This window comes from Peromyscus eremicus, chromosome 14, assembly GCF_949786415.1.
Source record: "Peromyscus eremicus chromosome 14, PerEre_H2_v1, whole genome shotgun sequence".
Classification (NCBI taxonomy): domain Eukaryota; kingdom Metazoa; phylum Chordata; class Mammalia; order Rodentia; family Cricetidae; genus Peromyscus; species Peromyscus eremicus.
Window position 1 is genome coordinate 50,249,309 of NC_081430.1, and position 27,186 is coordinate 50,276,494.

The 27,186-nt window shown below is 48.7% G+C and overlaps 1 protein-coding gene and 1 long non-coding RNA gene across 3 annotated transcripts in view; one reads left to right on the forward strand and one right to left on the reverse strand.

The window, feature by feature from the left end:
* The window catches only part of Rin3 (Ras and Rab interactor 3), a 111,104-nt gene that overhangs the window by 52,703 nt on the left and 31,215 nt on the right, over positions 1-27,186 (forward strand). The window contains exons 4-5 of one of the 2 annotated variants that reach the window (XM_059278985.1): positions 15,403-15,475; positions 24,045-24,136. In XM_059278985.1, the coding sequence (XP_059134968.1) occupies positions 15,403-15,475; positions 24,045-24,136 (165 nt within the window). Of the gene's footprint in view, positions 1-15,402; positions 15,476-23,116; positions 23,310-24,044; positions 24,137-27,186 lie in introns of those variants that run through there. The other variant, XM_059278986.1, reaches the window with a different exon arrangement.
* Positions 21,709-22,938, reverse strand: LOC131923812 (uncharacterized). Its single transcript, XR_009382731.1, has 2 exons — positions 22,730-22,938; positions 21,709-21,979 (listed from the first exon to the last, which is right to left on the reverse strand). It is a non-coding gene; the product is annotated as an uncharacterized LOC131923812 (long non-coding RNA).

Below are 27,186 nucleotides of genomic sequence, written 5' to 3' on the forward strand. Positions count from 1 at the left end.
TATAGCATTGAATGTGTACATTAGAAGAGAATGAAATCAGATTTCCTATTCAGTACTCTCACTTAATTGGCTCTGGAAACTAAAGATCATGTGACATGGGGCCCTCATTCACATCAATCACATATGGGCCTATTATACCTCTAAAGAAGCTGTAGGAAGAATGGACAAGAAATGTGTGTGGACATACCTAAGACCTACAAAGTACAGGAGTGGTCCAAACACTGCTGTGTGTGTGTGCCTGTATTCATCTGTTTATGAATATGAGTACTTAGCATTTATTGGCTCCTGGGTGATGATAAGGTTTCTTGTCTTCAAGTCTGGCTGGGGAGGCAGAACAGGCAGTTACAGAATAGTGTTATTAGGGCTCTTGTGATCAAGTGAAAGGGTGAGGGATGGCATTATACTATAAACAGATGTGACACTCAACCAGAGTTGGCTCCTAAGAGTCACTAGGGCACCTGAGTGGATGGGAGCAAGACTAGACAAAACCAGACAAGGGGCTTGTGTCCTGTAGTTCTCAGCACTTCCCTGTGAGGAGGCTTGAGCTGAGTGGAACACCTGACATAGAGGACATCTAAGGAGAGATTCCTAGGAACCTTAGCTCTGGGAAGTTTGAGGAAGTTGATCTGGCTCACTTCCCAGGTTTGCTTTTGCCCCGGGAATTCCCAGGCAGCACTACCCTAAGAAGAATGAACAGCAGTAGAGCCATTGTGAGCTTGAACAAAGCCATCAGTGAAGTGGATTCTCATCAGGCTTCCCCAGTAACTTGCTGTGTGTCCTTATATAAGCCACTCAATGCCTCTAAGCCTCCTGGGAAAGGGAACTCCTGACTTCTGGCAAGTAATAGATTCAAAGTGACCTGGAAGAATAAGGCCCCACAGCTTTGCCCAACTATATGTGTGTCCCACACGCCTAGATCAGAAAGCCTCCCCACAACCTAGAAAATGCATGGTGCTGTGTCCAGACAACCTAGCTGCCTTTGGGGAAGCCATATTAGTATGTCTCACCAACAGAGGCAAGAACTTCTGGGAAGTTCCACAAAAAAGAAAAAAACAGACTAGTGTCTTCTGTGGCTCTTTGTACCTGTCTCTTCTCACTTGTTGGAATCAATGAAAGGTTTGTCTTGCTCTTTGTGGCACAGCTGACTCAACCTTTATTATGCTTATTGCTTCTGCCTTGGTTATCACAGAGTCAACATTTAGGGAACTTGCCCTAGAGGAATTTCCCCTGCTGGAATGTTCCTTTTGTGTAGTTCCCTGTCCAACACTACCCTCAGCACCTCCAAATGTAGAAACCTCCTGGTGAAACTAAGCCACTATCACTGGGCTCTGAAATTGTAAGCCTTTCGTCTCAGTTGTTGGAGACTTAGCACGTGGCTTTTGGACCGCCTGTTCTCTGTCTTCACCACCTCTGAAGCAAGTGTTAGGATCTCCTCTTTGCAGCTGAGCTAATGGTGCCCAAGGATGTCAACTGGAAGTCAACTGAGTCAGAGATGCATGGCTCTTTCTCCAGAATCCAGTTGTTTCTGGTCATGTCTCTGTATTCTTCATTCAACAGGCTCTCCAAGGGCCAGAGGAAGATGGCAGAGAGAAATAGAGCAGACAATAATCCACTCATTAATATTCTCATAATTGTGCCATTGTTTCATTGTTTCCTCTTTGTGTTCCTGACACAGAGCCAGAGCCAGGCAGAAAAGGAGCAGGTAGGGCTACGTGGCCTCAGTGAGGAGGGCCATGGGGATGGGAGTTCCAGGCCTGACCCTGCCTCTGACAATTGAGCATAAGCAATCTTGTTTATTAAGAATCTGGCTCTTCCCAGCTAGGGATTAAGTATATCATGAAACCAGCAGGGGCTATATCCAGGGTGGTTTTCCCTAGGGAGCTGATTGTGCCCGTCCCTGCTGCTGCTGCCACTTCCCATCTGGAAAATCAGGATGTGTGAAGAGCCACCCCTGGGCCTTGACATGTATGTGAGCATCTTACAAACCAAAGCATGACGTGTGTGTGTGTGTGTGTGTGTGTGTGTGTGAGAGAGAGAGAGAGAGAGAGAGAGAGAGAGAGAGAGAGAGAGAGAGAGATGGAATCTGAGCACACTACCATAGGAACACAGATTCTGAAGAAACCAGATGAATGACGTAACTCAGCTACTTGTGGCTAGCATTTGCAGTCTTGAGGAACTTCCTCGTAGACATTTGAGGTGCTTCTCATTGGCTTCAGCATCCTGAGGACCACAGCCTGTCATTCACAGAAAGGATGCCGTGGAGATTTCCCATACTTTTCTTTGAGAAATATCAATGGCAGGGGCCATGAAAGAAAAAGCCAGCAGACAGGCTTAGCTTTGAAGTCCAGTGGTCACATACTATGTGGATGAACCTGGGCAGGAGTTCAGTTTCCTTTCCTGTGACCCATGGAGCATCCCCATAGCAGACTTTGGGGGAGACCCTTGGAGAATGACGTGTTAGATTATGTTGGACCCTCTGTGTCTCTGAGGACTGTAGTTTCCTACCAGTCTTGGGACTCCAGCAGGATCCCAAGTTTTCGGAATATTGCCCCTGGATTGGCACAAGAATCTCCCCCTTCTAGCCTAGCCTAAAACATTGCCCAAATGCCTCTTCCTCCATAGAATGATGGCACAAAAGGTATTTAGTGAGATTTGGCTAGTTACGGGGCTTTAGGCAGTTATAATGGGAGAAACGAGGGACTATGGTATCATAGCAGTCATTTATTAAGCATTTGGTATGAATTATTTATTTTTTAATTTTGAGACAGGATCTCTCTCCATGCCCAGACTGGCCTCAAACATCTTCCTGCTTTAGCCTCCTAACTGATGGGATTACAATTGCTCTGCTGATTGAATCTGCATGTCAGTTTTAGGATATGGCTCCACAGTGTGGCAGATTAAGGTATTTTTTTTGACACTTCTTCCTTCTTGGGGTGGAGTCTATTGCCCCTCCCTTAAATCTACTTCGGTCTGTGACTTCTGCGGTCAACAAAATAAGCAGAAATGACTCTAGCCAGTTCCTCATAGGTTTTCAGAGAGCTGGCACGTCTTAAATTCTAAGAGTCAAATTGCCTCCATCCTGAAGAGAGGGGCCTGGGAGGGAGATGGACCAGGCTGACTGTAGCCTTTTAACTCTCTGTGCCAAAGAGCTCGTTTGAGGAAAACATCCTGGACCCTCCAAACCAAGCCAGGCCCCAGCTGATTGCAGCCAATAAAAAGTCAGCTCCCAAGGAGTGGAAATGTCACCCAGCTGAGCATTCACTGCCCATTTCAGACCCACAATGAGTTGTAAGAAGATGGTTGTTATTTCCAAGTCACTCTGTTTTGTCTTTTGTTACACAGCAGTAGAAAACAACCAGACTCCTGTTTTCCAATAACTGATGCTGCTCAGAATCACACATTACTGACAGCAAAGCCAGGGTTCAGACCCCAGGAACCCAGCTCTGAGTACCTCTTCCTAGTACTCAGTGGTTCTGCTCTTGGGCCAGTGAAATGGCTCAACAGGCAAAGGCCCCTACTACCAAATGTGACAACTGTGTTCCAACCCTGGGACCCACTCACATGGTAGAGGAGAAAACCAATTCCCCCAGGTTGTCCTCTGAGCTCCACTCAGGCTCTGTTGCCACATGCACTGTGACTTGTTCTTCCTCTGCGTATAAATAAATGTAATTTATAAAACCCAGACTAAATGCTCCCAAGCTCCATATGATGCTGCATACCTGTAATCCCAGCGTTTGGAGTGGGGGCTGGAGGAGGGAGCAAAGTCTGAGGCCGTCCTGGGCCATAAAGTGAGACTGTCTCAGGAAGAGGAGGAGGAGGGAGAAGAAGAAGAGGAGAAAGAAGAGGAAGAAGAGGAGGGGGAGAAGAAGGAGGAGAGGAAAAGGAGGAGGGGGAAGAAGAGGAGGAGGAGGAAGAGGAGGAGGAGGAAGAGGAGGAGGGGGAGGAAGCAGCAGCAGCCGCTGCTTCTCTTAGGAAGTGTCTATCCGAGAGGAGTCACTCACTTGCCATGATTAGAGGTTTATATGCCTTAGTTTATCTGTTTATTCAGTTTAAGTACACTAGGCCCAAGGTACACATATGACTATGTTAGAGCAATGTGAAGGCTTTACTGCCCTCAGAAGAATCCTCCAAACACTGGTGATGGGCAGGTTGGTGTGGACATGTGGCGTGTCCTGAAGGACGAGAGAAGTGTCCAATTTGGACAAGAGAGGAAGTGCATATCAAGTGGCAGGACAGCTCATGCAGAGTGCCAGGGTGCTGGGTGTGTCCAGGGGAAGTTCAGTGTGGGCAGAATGTGGGTGTGTGGAAGGGAGGGGTGAACAGAGAACCAGATGCCAGCGGAGGTCCATGAGGCTGTCCCAGAGCTGTGTACACAGGCCTTGAGTGAGGCTCAGCCTTTGTCCGTAGCCCTCCAGAACCCAATGAAGGGCATGTGGATGGGGACATCATTTGATGTGCCTTTTACAGAGAAGTTACATGTCTTTGGGGGGGGGGGGCTAAAGGCTAGAATTCAAGAGAGACCCTGAGGTTGAAGACTAGAGGGTAGTCTACGGCAACCGTTAGGGACAGCATGTGGGACTCGACCCAGCAGTCATGGTGGGCACGAGGAGAAGGAACATGTCCCAGAAATATTCAAGAGAACTGATGTGCAGAAGGAAAAGGCACTGTGGGAGGGACACAGCAAATGACATGGCTAACCAGGGCACTTGGTCTGGGATTGGCATGCGGTAGGTGCTTACCAAATAGTTACCAAATAAAGGCTGAGCTCCCTGTCTAGTATTAGGATGAGGGCAGTGTATGGGGTGCAAATTTGAGGGTCCTTAGCAAAGGGAGCTCCCAGAATGAGAGCTTAAATTGTACATGTCTCTTCATAATGTTCTTACCCTTTGGGACCAAGAGGCCTTTTCATCTCTGCAACTAGAGGGCAATCTGATCTATTCTTCTAGGGTGGCAACTTGTCACCACAGAGAATTTGAATTAAAAAACATCTCTCTGCTAGAGAAATGTGAAACCTGAGTCTGCCTACGAGGACTTCCAGCTAGATCCCAGCTGGCAGGTAGAAAGGGAATGCCCAGGAATTGCCTCCAACAACGGCAGCACCCCATCCTGACCTAGGGCTGTGGTAGGGATGAATTAGGAGCTATGGCCTGTGCCTGCAGGGTTATGGGGAGGGGAGGGCTCTGCTCTACCACCAATATCCTCTGCTCAAAACCTACACACAAGTAGACACGGTGAGGAAGATGGATGTACTCAACAAACTGACCAATAGCTGGACGAGGGGATACCCCCATCCATACCTCCATCAGCCTTGTTCCCTAGAGCTGCAGACTCCTGGCTGAGCAAGGGCTCAGTCTGCCTGAGATGCTAAAGGCAGCTGAGAGGAGAGAAGAAAGTTGGTAAGTCTGGCTCAGTAGTCTCCTAGCAGGCAAAGTACCAGTTGCCCAAGACTGGACCCTTGTTCCTGATTCCTGATTCCCACTGTGGCTCTTTGTTGTTGGGAGCCCACTATGTGCCAGCAGCAGACTAGGAGCTGCTATCCAAAGCACTTCAGAGTCCTGTCCATCCCCACCCCCTCCATCCCCCCCACACACTCCACCAGGTGCTTCAGAGTACACACGCACCAGTTCCTAGCAGGTCCTCCCTTGTTGTAAGAGGCTGTCCTGGGCTGGGCATGATGTCAGCATTCCTGACCTCTGACCACTAGGTGCCAGTAGCACTCTCTCCTGAGGTGCGATAACCAGAAAGAACTATCTGCACACATTGCCAACCCTGGGGCACCACTTTGCTCCCAGGTAAAAAACATGGTTTTATCTAGTGTGGTGACTCTTACGCCTTTGAAATGTGGCTGAGTTGCACTAAGATTAAGCATGAGTGCAAAGCACACCCCAGATCTTTCACACATAGTACGGAAAAGAGAACACAGAATGTCTGCTGGGTGGTGTCTTAGTAGTATGTTAAGAAGCTAATTTTGCATGTACTTGTAAGATCCTAAAGCTGAAGTGGTGGTCTCTGGCTATTCATGGTGACTCCTTCATAACACTTGGAGCTGACCTCCCTATCAGGGTGGCACCTGGGCCACCTCCCTCCCCACTTGCCCCTTCTCTTGACATGTGTGGGCGGCCACAAGCCACCCTTGCCTGCTTCAGTGCAGTGGGGAGAAGGAATGGTTTTCCCAGGTTCACAGCTCCTCAGCATCCCCACACTCCCACCTGACTTCTCCCAGAAAACCTTCCACGTCCTCCTCTTTATTTAGTCTCCCCTGACACTTGGCAATTTGCAAATCTGTCCAGTGCCCCCTTCTGTGTTGGCATCCAAACCTATATATAGTTTCCAGATGAAGTCCCGGCTGCGTCGTGACAGTTTGTCCTGTGTTCCCTTTCAGATTCTGGAAGCCTCTTGTTTGCACTTGCTCAATAAGAAAGAGCAGCCTCCAAAAACAGGAGCCTTCTATTTAAACAAGAATGGCGTAATAAGGAACAGTGCGGCTGCCTCTGTGGGGCTCAGAGATGGTCTTTCACGAATGTAAACTCAGGGAGCATGTAATAACCCAAAAAAAGATCCTAGAGCTGAGACGGTGGAAAGAAATGAGATTCTTCATGCTTAGCCCAGGCTGAGGCTGTGGCACCTGTGATGTGGTAACACCCTGTTCTAGAGAACAAGATATGAGCAGTCAGTGCCCAAGTCAGAGAGAGAGGTTAGCACTCTGCCCAGGAAGGCCTCCCCAGCTACTGCCTTCCAATATCAAGGTGGAGGCTGGCCTGAAAGAGAGGCTGTGTGCTGACACCAGCCAGGGGCCAAAGACTGATTCCCAATGGGAATTCTCATGTATCCTCCCTATCCCCTACCTCCTCTGCCCATGCCACTGCTCCTGAAAAAAGTGCCTAGTGAGCTTTTTTGCGTCACCTACCATGGCCTGATCACACCTCTGGGCCAGCTACTGAACCTTCCTGGTTTCCTGCCTTTAGCAATGACCAAGGCATTTGGAAGGGATGGACCCTTGTTTCAACCTCTGCCTGGCCTCTTTGTACCTGTCCCATTAGCTTCCAGCGGTGGTACCCCAGGCAAGACTCACTCTGTCCCCTCGATGCTCCAAATCCTGCCAGGGCCCGGATTGGTGGAGAATCGGAGCCTGGGGAAGATTATCATGTACAAACCCAGGCGCTGCAGAGATAGGCTGTGCCATGAGGGTTGGGCTGGCTGTCGGGAGCACAGTGAAGGGGTGCATCGATCAGCGGGACACTGGAGGCAGAGGCGTCCCCAGATTATCCTTAACAGCCAGGGAAGAAAGGGCACTCTCCCTGGAACATTTTGAACAACACTCTCCCGGCTGCCTGAGCCTCACTCTGCTTTACCTCCACACCCAGGTTCTCTGGACCTTTGCGGTGCTGTTGTGTGCTTTGGGTGCTATTGAAATGACTGCTGTCCTTCACTCAGCCCTGGTGGCATGCCACTCTGGCCTTTGCACACTGACCCACAGGGCCTCGGTCAGCCACTGTGGCTCTGACCTGCACTCCAAAAGTGAGTCTCAGAAAGGCTTTGCCTCAGTCTGTGACTAGAGGGGGCTTGACTGTGTCGCTCTTGTGCAGCCTCAACCTGTAGTGGGAACTCACTCTCCCAGCCTTGTTCCAACCCTTCCCCAGAGGAGACAGGAGTTTTTCTGGACAGGGGTGGGGGGTGAGAGGGTGGTTAGTCCTTCCCTCATCCTGACTGCTTCTATTCTGTGGTAGCGGTGAGGCTGGCAGCTCTGGCCACAAATCACTCTCTTCAGCAGGCTCAGGCCTCTCTTCTCCTGGCTCCCTGGTGAGATAACTGCCCTGCAGCAGGGTCTTAGCACAAGTGAGACCCTAGACTGTGAGGCCCCAGGACTCAGTCATTGTTACTCCCTCCCCCACCGCACCCCACCGCACCCCTGCCGTCTCTGGGAACAGGGGAAGCAGGTTTCCTAGGCCTTACAGAATTGAGCTGAGAGGAACAGGCAGTCCTTCCTCTATGCCAGCCACAGACTGGCCAAGTGGTGCTTCCGGTGCCAGTTACAGTTACTGCCCAGCAGCTTACATACACACACACACACACACACACACACACACACACACTCACACACACATACACATATACACACACTCATACACATATACACATACACACATATACATACACATACATACACACATACATACATACACATACATACATACATACTCATACACACACATACACATATACACATACATACACACGCACATACACACACAGGACAACTGTGGTCCTCAAAATGGGAAAGGAACCCACTCTGCAGTATTCCTGTGGGGAAACTGTGGCTGGGAATAGGATGGTCCCTAGAAAGGGGGGGGGGTGCTTCCCTTCACTGTGGGGAACCCTGCAGGCTTTATTCTCTCCCTAGTCCCCAGGCTCTTATCACCTTCCCTTTCTGTCCTTGGGGTCTGCCTTTTCCTGCCAAGGACTTGGCCAGTAACATAGCGTCCTTTTGGGGTAGGGTGTCAAAGTTTACCAGGATTAGATGGCCCAGCCCTTTCTGGGGTGACAGGGAAATGCAGAGATTAGCTTCATGGTGTCACCTAAGAACCTGGGTTAGGATACATCCTGAGCCCACCCAAAGTTTTCCCCAGCCGGGTGTGATGGGGTTTTTTTCTTCTCCAAGCCTTCTAAGAGGCTGGCTCTTAGCCTCTCCTGGCGGGGGGTGGGGGGTGGGGGGTGGGGTGGGGGTGGGAGGGGTGGGGGATGGGGTGGGGGTGGGGGGTGGGGGGATGGGGGGGTGGGGGTGGGGGGGGTGTCCAGCTTTCCTGAACCCCCTTTCACAGCAATTTCATCATGGGGCAGATCTGATCCACTGATTAATTGTTCAGCCCCTAAGTGTGCACAGAGAGGCCTGGCTGCATGTAGGATAAAGCAAATTAACATCTCTCCACTCGCCCAACCCAATTTTCAGTCATTCATAGAGAACAAGCAGATGGCTCCATTAATGTCTACTTCCGGGAAGAAGTTCCCGACAGATCCCCAGGCCGTGGAGAGGAAAGGTCCTTGAGGCCCTTCTGTGAGTTCATGTCAGTTTTCTCACCCACTGACCCTTTGTTTCCACAGGCCAGGCTGGGGAGGGAGGGACTCTGGCCAAGCCCTTTATGTGGGCGTCACAGCTAAACATTTTAGTAAGAGCTATTGTTGACAGCACGTGGAAATGAGATCTCCAGCCAGGGCTACACAGAGAAACCCTGTCTCAGGAAAAAAAAAAAAAGAAAAGAAAAGAAAAAGAGAAAAAAAAAAAAAAGAAGTGAAATATCTACGGTTAGTGGAACTGTCTAAATGTGGGAGGTTGAGTTTCTGTTTCCTAAGTAAATGTGTTCTGCACACACAGTAATCTTTGGCAAGGTGTATCCTCTTTTGATGTTTTTGTGTATTCCCATCAAGGCTGGGACGAGGGTCCCAGCTGCTCAACCTTCACTTACTAGTGACCCTTGTCACTTAGTAGTGACCCTTGTCAGAGCTGTTCCATGCCACCTTAAAGAATACAGCATAAAGGACACGTTTTCATTTGTTGAATACACTTGCCCCAGCCACTGGGGATTTGTAGTGAGGAAAACCAGGCATGATCTGGGCTACCTTCCACACCATCTATGAAAAAGGGTCTGTGAGGAGAACAGTGTGGAAGAGACAGCGAGAAGACTGTAGCTTACGTAAGAATGGTGGCCCACTCAAGTCCCACAGCATCTTAACTGCCTGGGTTACTTTTCTTGTTACGGTGACAAAATTCCTGACCCAAAAACAGCAGCTGAAGGAGGGGCAGGTAAATATGTATTTTGGCTCATGGACGAAGTGTGAGGGTACAGTCAGCCATGTTGGGAAGGTTGCCGCGGGAATGGGAGGCGGCTGGTCCCTTTGTGTCTGTACTCAGGAAGCGATGAGAGACCCATGCCACTGGCCAGCTCACTTTCTCCTTCTTGTTAGTCTGGGACCCCAGCCTACAGGATGGTTCTGCTCACAATTGGCATGGATCAGGTCTTCCCAGCTCAGTTAAACCTCTTTGGGAACTCCCACACAAAAATGCCCAGAGTAATGTCTCCTAGGTGACTCTAAATCCTGTGACGTTGACATCGAAGTGGACCTCTACATAAACCGTTTCAGAGGGCAGGAGAACTGACTGTTAGTGAGAGTCCGCTAGGCACACTGAGGTGCAATATGCAGTGCCAGCCGGGCCTCTCTAATCTAATGGACACATTTAGACAACATTCTGTCTTTATTCATTCTTGAATCTTTGGAAAGGTAAGTTAGATTTGGAGTGAATGTCTACAAAGCACAAATCTGACAAAAGGCTTGTGTCTAGACTTTATCTCTCAAAACTCATCATCAAAAATGAATAATCGATTGGGATTGGGGCTGGAGAGATGGTTCAGCAGTTAAGAGCACTGACTGGTCTTCCTGGAGTTTGAATCCCAGCATCCACACAGCAGCTCACAATTCTCTGTAATTACAGTTCCATGTAGTGATACGTTGTGTACCCTAATAAACTTGCCTGGGGATTGGAGGACAGAGCCAGTCACTAGATTAGACATAGAGGCCAGACAGTGGTGGCACACACCTTTAATCCTAGTACTGGAAAGCACACACACACCTTTTTTTTTTTTTTTTTTTTTTTTTTTTTGGTTTTTCAAGACAGGGTTTCTCTGTGTAGCTTTGCGCCTTTTCCTGGAACTCACTTGGTAGCCCAGGCTGGCCTCAAACTCACAGAGATCCGCCTGGCTCTGCCTCCCGAGTGCTGGGATTAAAGGCGTGCGCCACCACTGCCCGGCACACACACACACCTTTAATCCCAGGAAGTGACATGGCTGGGCAGAGAAAGATATATAAGGTGTGACGAAACAGAAACTAAAGTAGTTCAGCTGAGATCCTTACAGGTGAGGACTCAGAGGCTTTCAGTCTGAGGAAATGGGATCGGCTGAGGAGTTAGTGAGGTGAGGTTGGCTGTGGCGTGCTCTGCTTCTCTGATCTTTCAGTTTTCACCCCAATCTCTGGCTCAGGGTATTTTATTAAAAGACCATCTAAGATTAGAACAACAGTTTCAGGACATCTGATGCCCCCACCTGGCTTCCATAGGTACTACAAGTACATGGTACAAAGACACATCGATGCAGGCAAAATACCCAGACACATAGAAATAGAGGGAGAAATCTGGTGGGGGAGGAGGAGTGCAAGACAAGGTTTCTATGGGTAACAGCCCTGAATGTCCTAGAACTCACTTTTTAGACCAGGCTGGCCTTGAACTCACAGAGATCCACCTGCCTCTGCCTCCCGAGTGCTGGGATCAAAAGTGTGTGCTACCGTGCCTGGCTCAAGGGGAAAAAGTTTTAAATGGATAACCCATTTAAAAACAGGCAAAGGATCTAAACAGATGTTTTTGTAAGAAAACAAAGTATTCAGCCATGCACAGTCAATAAACATAGAACAGTGCTCAGCCTCACCAATCTTTAGGGAAGTACAAATCAAAACTACAGGATCCACGTTAAGCCCACTGGGATGACTGCAGTCAAAACGTCAGACAGCAAGTATCGACAAGGATATGGAGAAACTGGAGCTGCCATACGTGACTGATGGGAATGCAAAAGTGATGTCACTGTGGAAAATCGCTTGGTAGTTTCTTAAGCATTCAGAATTACCATCTGACTGAGGGATTCGGCCTCTTGTATGCAACCAAGAGTCCAAGAATGTGTCCATGCAGGCTTGTACATGAAGATATTCACGGGGCACTCTTTATATGCTGGAGGGACTGTGCCAACACCATGCCAGGTACTGGAGGTACTGTACCAAGCACCATGCCAAGTACTGGAGGTACTGTGCCAAGCACCATGCCAAGTACTGGAGGTACTGTGCTAAGCACTGTGCCAGGTGCTGGAGGTACTGTGCCAAGCACCATGCCAGGTGCTGGAGGTACTGTGCCAAGCACCATGCCAGGTGCTGGAGGTACTGTGCCAAGCACCATGCCAGGTGCTGGAGGTACTATGGAAAGGAAGAGAGCTGTATATAGTCTCTGCCTTTTGCGGGGCATGTGTCTACAGAGTGGCAAAGTGGAATTTCTTTTTTAAAACAATACCTAATAGCTTTCAGGTCTCTTATGGCTGTTCCATTCTAACACTGATATTGTAAAAGCCTAGGAGCCAGGTTGGTCCATCTCTACCTGTCCCCAGTCCAGCCTTGGTGGAGAGTGCCGAGGTGACAGGCTTCCTTCTGAGAGGCAGATGCTGTCACCTGTGGCCACCTCAGGACAGCCTGGCTCCTACTGGCTGGCACTAGAGCCTGGCCACATGAGGTCAGCTCTCTGGAGTAGTCTGTACTACGGCTCTTACTGAGGGGCCCTGGAGAGGATAAACACTGTGACAGTCCAGCATGACTGGCTGGCCTGCTGTCTTTGTCAGGAGGGACAGGCTGGCAGGCTGTGTGTGCCACAGGATATTGCCAGGTGCAGAAGTAGGTGCTGGATGTCCCCAAGGCTGGGTACAGGCAATGTGAGGGGTAAGGTGGCATGGCCTCTTGGCAGTGCTGGCATCTGGGCACTTGTCAGCTTTGGGCAGCTGCTGAGGAAATACTGGAAACTAATCTTTAGGGGACACCTCTGCCAAACCCCTGCTTATAGAAGCCATTCTTGGGGCTGGAGAGATGGCTCGGTGGTTAAGAGCACTGGCTGCTCTTCCAGAGGACCCAGGTTCAATTCTCAGCACCTACACGGCAGCCCACAACTGTCTCTAACTCCAGTTTCAGGGAATCTGATGCCCTCTTCTGGCCTCCACAGGCACCAGGCATGCATGTGGTGCACAGACATTCTTGCAGGCAAAGCATTGATACACATAAAAATAAAACAATAAGAAATTTTTCGAAGACGTCATATTTGGTCTTTATAAAAATCCCACAAAACAATGCAGGAAGGAAAGCTGAGTCCACTCTGTAGTGAATCTTCCTTTTTTTTTTTTTTAAGTAATGGCTTTTATTTCAATTTTATGCAGATGTGTTTATTTACTGTTCTTGATATCATATGATTGGCCCATTTAAAGTATATAATTCAGTGGCGTTAGTATATTCAGAGTTGGGCAACCATCACCACCATTTAAGAATGTTTCACCACATCTAAAAGAAACCTCATGTTGCCTAACAGTGTGAACACACACAGTGCTGCTGAACTCTGCTAAATAGGCTGTCCATAGTTTAGCACAGAACCCCTCCTCCCAACCTCCCCCACTCCCTACCACCCCACCGTCCTACCCCCACCCGGGCTTACACACACCATCCTAAGCAACCACACATCTTCTTTCTAGATAGGGTATGCTCTGGCTTTCCACACCAGAAGGCCCATTCTACCCTGTGCATTGTGGGCCCTGGCTATGCGCCTGCCTCAGTGGTATGCTGGGCACATGGGCAGGAAAGCAAGACCTTCCCGATCTCTAACGGCCCCCAGCCTATGGTACCAGCTGAGCGTCTCACTGATTCTGCCTGTGTGTGGCCCTGCAGAGGGAAGGATAAAAAAGAGGAAAAAGGTTAGGGACAGAGAGGAGATTGAAGACTGAGAGCTCTGGAGGGTGGAAAGGCAGAGACAGGAGAAAGGAATGAGGAATGCATTGTGGAAATGAGGGGAGAAAGGGTACAGCCTTGGCATACGGCTTCTGCGCAGAAGCTGCACGTGCAGACAGGTGTGGCCGTGGAATCCTCCCACTGCCAACGGCCTCTCTGATCATCGTACCGGCTGAAACTACTGTTTGAGATCATTACTGTTGTCTTGACATGCCATAAGCTATCAGGAGCAGCTCCCGAGAGTTTCTTTATTTCATGCTTAAGAAGTGGTATGGTCTTTCCTTTCTGCTGCAACAAAGGACACACATTGGATGACTTTCAGTAACAAAAAATTACTCTCTTATCATTCTGGGGACCAGAGACCTTAAACGAAGGTGTGGGTGGGCTTGACATATTTCGAAGCCTCAGACCCGAGTGTGTTCCTGGTCTCCCAGCTCCAGGCTCCGCCTCTGTCTTCCATGGTCATCACTTCTCTGTGCCTTGGTGTCCTGTATCTTCAGTAGGCCATCTTATAAAAAGGGACACCAAACATGGCAATGATTTCCAAACAAGGTCACATGTCATGTTCTAAGATTCAGGACTGGGGGTGGGGACTGGGAGGGATAGTTCAGTCCTCAACAAATGGGTACACTTATAATGCTGGTTCACAGTTGTAGAAACTGAGGGCACAGAGAGGCTATTCAACAACCTGATAGAGATTTGATGCCCCGATGCACATACAAGCCCCTAGGCAGATACAGTACCAAGTAAAGGTCCTGGGGTAAAAGACGGTTCATCTCATACTAACTTCATGCTCCACAACTCCAGAAGGTTGTGAGTCTCTGTCCAGACAGGCTCCCTCAGGTTCAGGGTGCCCCTTTGGCTCTCAAGGGAGAAAGACCGCGAGCATATGTTGGAAGTTCTAAGACCATGGACAAAATAGTCTCAAGATTCCCAGATGGAGCCACAGGGCACATTCCCAGAGGGCAGAAATGCCAAGGACGGTTTTTTTTTCTTTATAAATTTTTATATCTAACCAAACAAGAAGCTATTGTCTGTCATAAATTGATAAATATGATTTTTTTTAAAATCACATGAGCTGCTGAGAACAGTGCTTAGGTTACAGGGAGAGGGGGGGAAGCAATGGAAATATGTATATTTGTGGATCTGTGTCACTCTTTGCCCTGTGGGAAACTGGCCCAGGCTTTGCAAACCACATAGCAGGCTGGTATCAGCTAAATGATTGTGTATTTAGGGTTGGAAGGGCTGTTACCTTGGAAGGTGGGGGAAACTGAGGCATTGAGAGGGAAAGGGATGCCTGCAGAGCCTGGTTATCAGTTGCAGGGTCAAAGCTAGGCCTGGAAGCCCAGCTGAACCATCTCCTTCTCCTGTACCACACGGAAAAGATACCAGAACTCAGTTCACATATTGTTCAGCACCACCGAGGCCCAGGAAAGCCCAGTGTGGACTCATGAGTTTAGGGAGCAAAAATTGGCAGAGGTCTGGGTGCGGGCCTGAGACTTAGGCATCATGAAAGCCAGTGTCTACTGAGATTGCATCAGCAACTCTTCTACTTTTACAATCTGGAATCCTGTTCACCAAAAATAAAAGATGACTCTGTATTAGTTGATATCAGCTGCAGTAATTGGTAATCCTTGAGCTCTCAATACTGACACTTTGAGCTCCTGTTTCTCACTGCAGTTGGCCCCTGATACATATAGGGGTCCTTTGGGAGGCACCAGGACCCACAGAGAACGTGGCAGATGTGTACCACCTTCCAGATCTAGGAGAGCAGCCAGCCCCTCCCCCTGTCATTAGAGGATACTTACAAGAGCCTTTCTTGTGTCTCCCCAGTATTGTACCTGGAAGGTTCAGTTCTTGTGTTTGAGGACATCTTTAGACTCATCGCTTTCTACTGTGTCAGTAGGTGAGTAACCTGGCCCGAGAGGAGGTTGTGGGGGAGGCTTCCCTTCCTGTCTTAACAGAAGTCCATTTGTTGCAATACACCCATCTGGTTGCAACAGACCTCTCTGCAACCTTGGGTGTTATTGTGGGGTGGGGGAGGAAAGAGTAAAGAGGGAGGGGATACAGTGAGAGGGGACAGTCCCTTGTCTTTGCTCTGATAACTACAAGAAGAAAGATCAGCTCTGATGTTTCCTGGACTCTTCTGGTAAGGACTTCTCTGCCAGCCACCTGCCCATCTGGCTCTTGGTAGTCTTTCAATTTCTAGTGTTACCAGCACCAGGGACAGCTTGGGACCCTTGAGACCAACTGGTGCTAGGGAGTACAGAAGGAACTTCCTCTATTGACAGCAAGAAGAGCTGATGCCCCTTGGTGGGTGGGAGCCTGGGATTGTTCAGCTGGGCAGACCACCGTAAGTTCCGCTCCATTCACTCAGAACTGGTTTCCGATCAGCAAGAATTTAAAAATACATTTGGTACCATAACCCATCAGCCGAAGCTGCAGGGCCTGCACAAGGGCTGATCAGATGTTTGGTAGGATGTGTTGGGGTCTTTAACCCCAGGCTACCTCTGCTGAAACACATGCTCCACTAATAACACCTCCAGCCCACCCTCCCACCCTTCAGCCCAGCAGAGCAACACTGATAATTACAGCTGACACTGACCCCTCCTGTGCCTAGAGAGGGCTCCCTCCAGCACTCAGTGGGGCCCTGAGAGATTTTTCATACCGACCAATTTCTTTGTTTTGTTTTGTTTCTAAATAGGCTTTCTCTGTGTGTAGCCCTGGCTGTCCTGGAACTTACTCTGTAGACGAGGCTGGCCTTGAACTCACAGAGATCTGCTTGCCTCTGTCTCCTGAGTGCTGGGATTACAGGCATGTGCCACCACTGCCCAGCCCTACCCACTACCTTTTAAAGATTTTTTTAATGTGTCTTCATATTTGCCTGCATGTATGTATGTGTACCATGTACACGCAGTGCCCAAGAAGGCCAGAAGACAGCATCAGATCCCCTGAGACTGAAGTTACAGACAATTGTAAGTCACTATGTGAGTGCTGGGAACCGAACCCAAATCCTCTATAAGGGCAGGAAGTGCTTGTAACCACTGAGCCATCTCTCCAGATCCCTCCACGTTGTCTTTTAAAACCTTGCCAATAACCCCACAAGGGTTGTTCCCATTGCACAGATGAGAAAATGGAGACTGGTAAAATGGCAGAGCCAAGTTTAATCTAGAGAAAGCTCTGCCACCAGCGCACCCTGAAGTAATTCTATACACCAGCTTGGCCCACTGACTCACAAGGAATAATTGCAGAGGCCCTGGACATTTATGCTTTACAAGACACCTGACTGTGGGAAGATGGGCCCTTTTGAGTTTAGTTAGTTAAAGGAGCTCTGTCCAGTATTTGGCATGTGCCAGGTACAATGAATGAATGAATAGAAAGATGGATGGATAGAAGGATAGAAGAATGGATGGATAGAAGGATAGAAGAATGGATGATGGATGGATGGATGGATGGATGGTCCAGATATTAAGCTGGATATTTAACACCTCAGAGCCTCCATTTCCTCTTTTATAAAAGGGAGTGCTCATATCAATTGCTTTGATGCTAGAGGAAGGGTGAGTTGATGTCCATGAAAGAGAGAGAGTACTCTGCCTGGAACCCCATAGACGCTCTCATTCCTTCTCTGCCATTTGGACTATAGGAGAGTTTTCTGGGCAACAGCTTGGTGCCCAGGGAGATCAGGAGCCATGGTCACCAAGCTTACCCATGTCGCTTCCCAACCTCTCCTCCTCTGGCTGCTACTTCTCCACCATCCAGCAAAGCAAATACCTGTTCTCCTGTCTTCACACTCCAGGGATCTCTGAAGGAGATCATGGGACAGAGATGGCCTGACCATGTTCTGGGGGAGGTGTGTCAGGAACAAGGCTTGAATGCTAAGCATCTTAAGAGCCAGTCCTGGAGTCAGAAGCCTATCACCTTGCAGCTGTGTGACTCCACGTCCGTCATTCGGGCACCCTTGCCTCTCTGTCAGGGGACATTAAGAGTTAGGTATGAGAGTCTCTGACTTTGAGATTCTAAGATCCCACCTGCAGACTCCTTCAGAACCAAACCCTGGAGGCAGCTGAAAATATACCGGAGATGCTTCGTATAGCTTTGTGCCCCCTGCAGGGTATGTACTGGCGAGTATTTGTCCAGTATAGACTATGTTAGAGCTGTATCCCCTATCACCACACTAAACCCAAGCCCAGCCTTGAGCAAGCCCACTGGATTCCTCACAAAGTGTGCTTCTCATTGGGTACCTGAGGTCCCTGTGAATGGGTGGCTGCTCATAGAGACATTCCCAGGATAACACACACTAGCCCTAGAGGTCAGTACACAATGAAGACTTCACCACAGCAGAAATCTCAACCTTCTCACCCCTAGTGCCTGACAGATTAAGAGCTCCCTCTCAGACATTTGTGAGGGTCACAGGTGCCAAGGCCTTCAGAAACAACCCCCTCTCTGGATGCCCCAGTTCTTGCAAAAAGCTTCTCAGTTTTGACAGTGCCCAGGAGCTCGGTGATGAGTGTGCAGAACTGGAAACGTGACTGCTGCCTGAGTGTCTGTGTGCTCAGTGTGTCCTACTCCTCTCCTTTTAGCCCCTAACGTGGCCATGCATCACAAGGCTAGTAGTGCCTATCCCCACTGCGCTGAAGATTTCTGTTTGGGCCTTAGCAGAGTAGCAGGTATGGAGTGGTACTCATAAATCCATTCTATGTGTTCTTAGTGATGTTAGGGATGAGGAGACTGGGGCGGGGGTGTGACTGACCTCAAGGGGCACAGCCAGGTTCTGAAGGCAGATGTGAGCCCTGGCGTGGTACCAGGCTTATAGAGGAAATGATATATCTGTTGCTTCCCTTCAGTCTATCCCCTCTGTATATGAAGCTGGGAGGCCCTCCCTCCTCATGAAGAAGATGTGGGAGCCTGCCCAGGATGGCAGGGAGAAAATTCAAGGCAGAGGAAACAGGATAGGCAAAGGGCCCAGCCACAGGTAGAGCCGGACAGACGGTGGTGGCACATGCCTTTAATCCCAGTACTCAGGAGGCAGAAGCAGGCGGATCTCTGAGTTCAAGGTCCTCATCTACAGAGTGAGTTCCAGAACAGCCAAGGCTACATAGAGAAACCCTGTCTTGAAAAATACAAATACATACATACATACATACATACATACATACATACATACATACATACATACATAGGAAAGAAAGCCAGAGGTAGCCTCAGGAATGGCTCCATGGAGAGAACAGGGCAAAGCCATGCTTGAGTTGCAGGGGCTTCCTTTCACAGCTGCTATGAGCCATACTGTCTTCCATGGTTAGACAGAGCAATATGGCTGCAGCAGGAAGTGGGGTTGAAGAAAGAGAAGAGGCAAGAGCAGCCAGGGGCTGCTGAAGTCATCTGGAGCCATGAAGAGATGTCACCCAAAAGGGAGGGGGCAGCCACTGAAGAAAAGAGGTATGGTTGTGGAGATGGAAGACACCGGGGCTTCCTTCCTGGAGGCAAGATGCTTAGTTCCATTGCTTCTTGAGCATATCCATGGGACCGGATGCTCAGCTAAGACCCTTACCAGGATCATGGGGCCTGACCCTCAACACAGCCCTGGTACGGGGTCAGTAACTCAAACAAATGCTGTTACCCAAGATGAGGAAGGAAGGAGCCCTGGGGGCCCATCCTCCCTCAGCTATGCCCCACACAGTGGCTAGGCCACCACCCTCCTCCAGGAGTGGCTCATTGTCACTCCCACCTTTGAAGATAACTATCATCACAGTGCTTGTGAAGCTCTATTCCGTATAAGTGGCTCAGAAGTGCTGGTACTCCAGGCCTTATGACTGGCATTGGAAGTGGGGGATCCCGTGGGGGTCACTGAGCCCCGAAGTCTACAGAGTCTGGTTTCAATTCCAGGTAACTAACATTGGGACCAAACTGAGCTGAGATGCCCAGTGTCTAGAGCAGTAGATAAGCAGATGGAGACATTAGACTAGAAAATCAATTTTGTGACTTTGTATGTAAAAAAGGAAGTGAGCTGGGCTATAATCTCCTTAAAAATGTCCTATGCAGGTGGAGTAAGTCTTGTGTTGCTGAGTGTGTGTGTGATGTGTGTGTGTGTGTGTGTGTGTGTGTGTGTGCTGCTTTGTGTGTCTTACACAGTCCTGATCAAAAGTAAACAGGGGTTAGAACAGGGGCCTCCAGAGAGGGATATAGGTACCTAAACATGTGCAATCTGGCCCAAAAAGTGAGGGGTGTTTGTTAAAACAGCCACTGTGAAGATCCCACTTTCAAACTCTCTATTTCTGTGGTGCCTTTTACTGAGCTTTATGGTTCATAAGGAAATAGATAAGCATGTGTACATGCAGAGCATCTGTAAGTCTGATTAATTCACTGTTCAATAGCCTTTGCTTTGGGGGAGGGTCTATGACTCCCACCCACATATTCCCCACCCAAGCCTGTGCTCATTAGGATATACTTGTGAGCTGTTTAGAAATGCAAGTTCTGTAGCTAGGGGTGCTGTTCATTAGTAGGGCACTGACCTAATACCTTGAGGCCTGGAGCTAATTCCCTACATCACACATGCTTGCACACATGAATGCACGCTAGTGTCAGCTCTCCTAGGCCCAATGCTGCTAACCTTGGGCAGAGGAGCTGACACTTTTGGCTCTTCCCAGGAGTTCTGATCTAGGAAGTCTGCAGAGAACAGACAGACACTGAAAACATGGTAGGATCCCTCAGAAGTGTCCAGTGCCCCTTTAAGTTTCGATGGTTGGTAGGCTTACAGACAGATGTCCACTGACCTAGCACTTCATCTGAGGGATGTCCTGGCGTTACTCCAAAGCCCAGGGACTTCACAATTTGGGTGTGACTAAGCCTGTTTTTGGCTGCCTGCCTTCCCCACCTTCACACTGTGCTAAGACTTCTTTAGTTGCCAAACCACAAATTGGACAATTTGCATGTCATTGTCACTCACAGAGGCCACCACTAAGTCCACTAGAGTGGGCTGCTCAGTCATACTCAGGATTGGAAGGAAAAAAGTGCCATAATCTGGGGACCATTTCTGTTGGGGTGTGAATGGGTTATACTCTTGCTTGGGGCAAGGGTAGCAAATGCTGTCATCTCTTGAACTATTATATCCCATGGCCAAGCAGGCTCACTAGGAATCTACCCAAAAGAAATACCAGCCGAGAGCAGAATCACCAGGAACTAAAATTCTTCTTTGTAGTATTGTTTGAGCCAATGGCAATATGCAAATTTTTTTGTCTTTGTTTTGTTTTTTGTTTTTGTTTTTGTTTATTTTACTAAAAGGCAGTCCAGCCTAGGGATGAAGAGTCTGACCTTAGACCCAATCTGGATTCAAGTTCATACACTGGCATTACGAGCTGGTCTCGAGCCTCCGGTTGCCTAGTTAGGAAATGGGTCTAGGAAAACTACCTACTTCCATGAAAGCATTTGAGAGAGGACCCTGAAAAGTGCTAGACCAGAAGCCAGTCAGCATAAGCTATGTGCTAGAACGAAAGAAGCAGGGTTAGATACTCATCCAAAGAAGAAAATGCAAGAGTCTTCCCGTGGAGCACTTGGAGGCACAGAAAAGGGAAGAAGTCAGTGTTGCTGGGTCTGCATGAACTGGAATGTTCTTCAGTGGCAGCTATTATAATTATTGTATGAAGAAAGAAGCTGAAGGACCGTGCATGGAAGAAGCAGGCTGTCATTTACTTTTAAAAATAGTTGTGTGTGTGTGTATGTGTATGTGTGTACACGTGTACACACATGCATGCAGAGAAGGACACTGTGCACTAGAATATTGACCTTGGGGATCTGAAGAGGAAGGACATTTTATTTTAAACACTTGGGTAATGTTTAATGTTTTTGTTTTTGTTTTTGCTTTGAGACAGGGTTTCTCTGTGTAGCTTTGGCTGTCCTGGAACTTACTCTGTAGACCAGGCTGGCCTCAAACTCACAGAGATCTGCCTGCCTCTGCCTCCCTGAGTGCTGGGACTAAAGGCGTGTGCCACCACCACCCAGTTGGTAATGTTTAATTCTTACAGCAAATATGTTTTTGTTTCTAATTAAACAGACAGTAACAGACTGGAGGGCTGGACTGTAGTTCTGTAGTAGATCATGTGCCTAGCACAGGCAAGACCCTATGTTCCATCCTCACTCCTTACCTCAAAGTCTCACATCTTTATTACATTTATTTATTATTTGTTTGTTTGTTTATTTTTCTGGGTGCACCTGCCATGATGCAAACACTGAGGCCAGAGGACAGGTTGTGGGATTCGATTTCTCTTCTTTCATCATATGGGTCCCGGGGATCTAATTCATCATCCTTGTCTGCAAGCACCTTTACCTACTGAGCCATCTTCCCAGCCATCCAAAGTCTAGCATTTTAAAAAGTGAAGACAACAGTAGTGTGGTTATCCCGGGCGAGTAACGAGGCCTGGGTAGGAAACCAGAGACAAAATAAGTAAATAACAAGTGATTTGTGATGCTAGACAAAGGTATTTTCTTAGCTGAGTGGTCTTGGGCAGTTTCTTCAAGCTCTCTGCCCTCCCTCCCCCCCCCCCCAGTTACTGACCATAAAGCTGGAATGATTGCCTGCCTATGTGGTTGCTGTGCGGTGGTAGTGTAACAGTGATGTTAGATAATATTGCTCGGCTAGCTACCACATCCATGTGCTGTTCTGGATGGAAGGAGTGCCCCTCCAGCGGGAGGAGTGGGGAGCTGGATGATGAAGCCAATGACAACCAGGTCTGGAAGGAAGAGGAGGCCCACGGTGTGGCTTTAAAGGATACATGTAATCTAAGCAGACACAAGCAGAGGGGACTGGTGTCTAGGAATGTGGTGCATTCACTACAGGGAAGTGAGTAAACTGAGGCACAGGCAAGGGGTGGCAGCATTTGAAGAGCTTGCTAGAGGGGTGGAGCTGGGCCCAGGCTGTCTCCTGTGTGTTGGAGTTTAAGGCTAGGTCCACCTCAGCATCGTAAGACAGAGAAGTGAGTGTTAGATTACAGGCAACATGAGAATTGAGTGACCTCTGCTGGTCACTGTGCTAGGCACTTTTCTGGGGACAGAAACCATCCAAAACCACACCAACAAACTAGAGAGTCAGTCAGGAAAACTGAGGTAATGGGAGATGAATTTTGTCAACCTTGAGTAGTGGGGGGGGGGGGGGTAGGACCCTGAGAACCTATCCAGAGTGGGGTCCAGCCGGACTTGAATAGACAGATGGGCAGTTGACATCAGAAGGCCTCAGGTGCATAGGAGAGTCACATGATGATGACTGAAGATGCTGCAGTGCCACCAGGTCTAACAGTGAAGAAGCCACAGCCACCCCAAGTGTGTAACAGTGCTTTCTTCCCCCATGAAAGATCTTCCCAGAGTGCTGGTGGAGGGCACTAGCAGAATCACCTAGCAGAGAGGCCTCAGGCAGGTGTAGGGTGGTCTGGGCCCCCTGCCATGAGGACCCACTGTCAGCCCCATGGCAACCATCGATACTGTTCTTTCTTCAGCTCAGTGTTCCATTGTGAACAGGTCTGTTAGTCACTGTGGTGTTTACCGTACATTACAGGGTTTCCAAGACCTCAGACATTGACCCACCACTGCCGGGAACTGGAAGCCCCCAACCTAGGGTTACAAAGGAGAGACAGACAGGGAGTGTAATGGACCTGGGTGGAGGGAGATAGCTCTCCTGGCCAACAGGAAAGGCTCCCAGCAGATGACAAGTGGATGGATGAGATTTCTTTGCTTAGGACTGAGTTGGGAAGGAGGTGGGCGGAGCATGTAGGGGACAGTGGTGGAGCAGGTTGTTAATCTTGGTAGCTGTCTCTTTTTGAGCTCTGCCGTTCTGTGCCCTCTTGGTCCTCTGGTCAATTTCTACCTTCACGGAAGGAGGACAGGCTAACTGGAGAGGAGAGAGAGAAAAATGGCTGGAAGATGATAGACAGGCCCTAAATGTGAGGATAAAGCATAGAATCAGGGCCAGCTCTCCTGGCAGGAGAGGCGGTCTCTGGGATGGAGGATGGAGGCTGGAGGCTGGACCAGGACCCAGCACCATCTACCCACAACCCACCGCTGTGCTCTGAATGGCTGCTGGAGATCTCTGGAAGCAGCCCTCAACAATTTCCCTGCAGCCAGCAGATGGTTCTGGCTAAATGCTCATCAGGGCACCCCCTCTGTGCTTGCCCACCTACCTCCATGTGGAGGGCAAGGGTCAGAGGTCACTAAATCTGCTTAAAGGAAGTGTGGCCTGGCAGGGAAGGAGAGGCAAGGGGATTCTCCATGCCCCCGAGGCTCTTTCCAGGTCTCTGAAGCTGGCCTGAGATCTGGATCTTGCTGGCAGCTCCCTCAACTGCAGCCCTGTCCTTTGGCCCTAGGGACATGTCCAGGTTACATGAAAATCCTAGCAGTCACAGGATGTGAGATGTGGAGCTAGACATCTGGATGTCGGAGAATGGGAACTCTGGCCCTCTAGTACCTGACCTACAGCCTTCCTGTTTTCACAGAGACTTACTGCCCTTCACGTTGCGGCTGCCCCAGGCCATCCTTGAAGCTAGCAGCTTCCTGGACCTTGAGACCATCTCCAACCTGGGCCTGGGTAAGTCTTCCCTGCAGAACCAGAGAATGGCTGGGTACTGAGGCAAGGGGGTACCAGGATTTCCACCATTGTATTAATCAAGGTTCTCTAGGTGAACAGAACTCTTAGTGTCCTGTTGCTGTGAAGAGACAGCATGACCACAGCAACTCTTATAAAAACATTTAACATTTCACTGAGGCCAGCTTACAGTTCAGAGGTTTAGTTCATTATTGTCATGGCGGGGAGCGTGGCCTCGTGCAAGCATGACTTGAGCTTCTGAAACCTTCAAGCCCACCCTCAGTAGTACACTTCCTCCAACAAGGCCACACCTACTCCAGCAATGTCACACCTCCTTAATTCCTGTCAAGTAGTGCCTCTCCCTAATGACCAAATATTCAAATCTATGAGCCTATGGGGGCCATTCCTATTCAAACCACCACAAGAACCAATAGAATGGCCGGGCAGTGGTGGTGCACGCCTTTAATCCCAGCACTCGGGAGGCAGAGGCAGGCGGATCTCTGTGAGTTCGAGGCCAGCCTGGGCTACCAAGTGAGTTCCAGGAAAGGCACAAAGCTGCACAGAGAAACCCTGTCTCAAAAAAAAAAAAAAAAAAAAAAAGAACCAATAGAATGAATATTCCCTATCTTGCCTTGAAGTAGTAACAATCTCAGACACATGAGAGGCTGAGAACCTGGCAGTTGCTTGGTTTTGGAGGCCCAAAGCCTTGGCAGGCTGTGTGGTCCTACAGTGGCTGTCTCACACTGGAGAAGCCAGGAACCTAATACTTATTCAACCCACAAGGCTGCCTGCTGCGGCAGGTCCCAGCTGGCACCAAAGACCTAGAGGGTTCCGGGAGGGAGCCACTGGTCCTCGCAACACGGGAGACCTAGAAACGCTAGCTGCACAGGAATCACCCACCGCAACAGGGTAAATCAACCCAGCAGTCAGAGAGAGGGTCAGGCAAGCAAAAGGTGAGTCATCTTCCTTCTGCCATGCCCTGTTTCACCAGAGCTGCTACCGGAAGGTCCCGCCCACATTTGGGGTGGATCTTCCCACACCAATGAAGCCATCCCTCAGGTGAGGTTCCCCACTCAGGTGATTCTAATTTGTGGCAAGTGGACATTAAAACCAGCCATCACACCGATGATCTCTGCAGAGACATCCTTGGGTGACACCAAGCTGGATCCTGAACCTTAGTTTGGGAGCCAGCCACCCTTGGCCCAGACATGCTGAGCCACTGAATAGGAAGGTCCTTTGGGGTTCTAGACAGAGGGCCCCTGCATAGCCAGGGACCATCATCAGGCTGGTTACATCAGCAGTGGCCCTGAGAAAGGCAAGGCCAACACCAAGGCAGTTCTGAGGGCTGGCCAACATCAGCCATGGCCCTGGCCCAGCCCTCATGAGGAGGAAAAGCAGCATATTCATAGGTTTGGTCACTGCTGACCTAGGGCTGGGCCTCATCAATGCTGGCTCTGAAGAACCCAAGATCTCCAAGCTGGTAGCTGCTGGGACACTAAGCCAGCATCTGTTGGGAACAGGAATTACTGTGTGGTATCCAGAGTAGTGTGTTTAAGGCAGATGGTTGTAAGATGAATTGCTAAATGGTCTTATTAATAAAAAACTCGGAGCCAGATATTGGGGTAAAAACTGAGAAATCAGGGAAACAGAAAGAAGCCAGCCATGTTCTTATTGCTAGAACTCCTCAGCCAAAGAGAGAGAATTTACTTCTTGTGTACCCACCCTCTATGCCTTTCTGTCCCTGCCATTTTACTTCCTCTCTCTGCCCAGCTACATCACTTCCTCTTTCTGCCCAGCTCTGTCACTTTCTGTCTGTCTGTACAGACCTCCAGACCTTTGTGGTTAACTAGTGTTGGGAATAAAGGTGTGTACCACCACGCCTGGATCTGTTCCCAGTGTGGCTTTGAACTCACAGAGATCCAGATCTCTGCCTCCCAAATGCTAGGATTAAAGGCGTGTGCTACCATTGCCTAACTTCTATGTTTAATATAGTGGCTGGCTTTTCCCTCTGATCCTCAGATAAACTTTATTGGGGTGCACAAAGAAAATATCACCACATTTCCCCCTTTTTGTCTAAAAATAAAAAAGTTATAACTAATATAAGAAAAACTATATACAATAAGTACAATAACTATATACAATATATACAGGCAATAAATACATCAACAATGTCTAGTCCATTTGCATTTGACAAATTCAGAGAAAATATTCCATTATCTATCCTATTTTGGTGAGTCCAAAATGTACCTAATTCACTTTCTATCCTAACTTATATTACCAACAGAAAACTGTCTTTTTGTTGTTGTTTGTTTGTTTGTTTGTTTTTGTTTTTTCAAGACAGGGTTTCTCTGTATAGCTTTGGTGCCTGTCCTGGATCTCACTCTGTAGCCCAGGCTGGCCTCGAACTCACAGAGATCTGCCTGGCTCTGCCTCCTGAGTGCTGGGACTAAAGGCATTTGCCACCACCGCCCGGCTAGAAAACTATCTTTTGATGTCCTTCAAATTTATACACTTCACACCTCTTAGTGAGTTTCTTTTCTGAAATTGTTAACAAGGAAAACTGTAACTACAACTATCTAATCTTCAACTCCCTCAGAGACCCAAGAAGGAAATAATATTACCTAGTAAAACAGGAAATATAAATAAGCAACTTCCAAAAATGTGAGTTATGACAGAAACAGCCAGCTGCCTGGACACCTAAGGTTTCTCTGCAACGTTGGGGCATCATCTTCGGCCTACAGGCTTAGCATATCTGACAGACTCATTTGTGAAGCAGGATGTACGCAAGGCCTACAGCTTGACCCCACATTTGGTGCAAGTATTCTATGTACCAGATAAACTTGAATTCTGCCAGTATCCTGTCACAATTCAGGATTTTAAATTCTGGAAATTGCTGGAATTTTTGTATTTTTGGAATTTGGCTTCCCATTCTTCTCTGCTTGTGGGTGCCTTCTCCTTTATTAAATGTCAGTCTACCACTAAGAGGTCAGCCTAGTTACTCCTTCAAGAATAACTGTTTCAGCTACTGTTCCACTGCACACCAGAAGCCATCA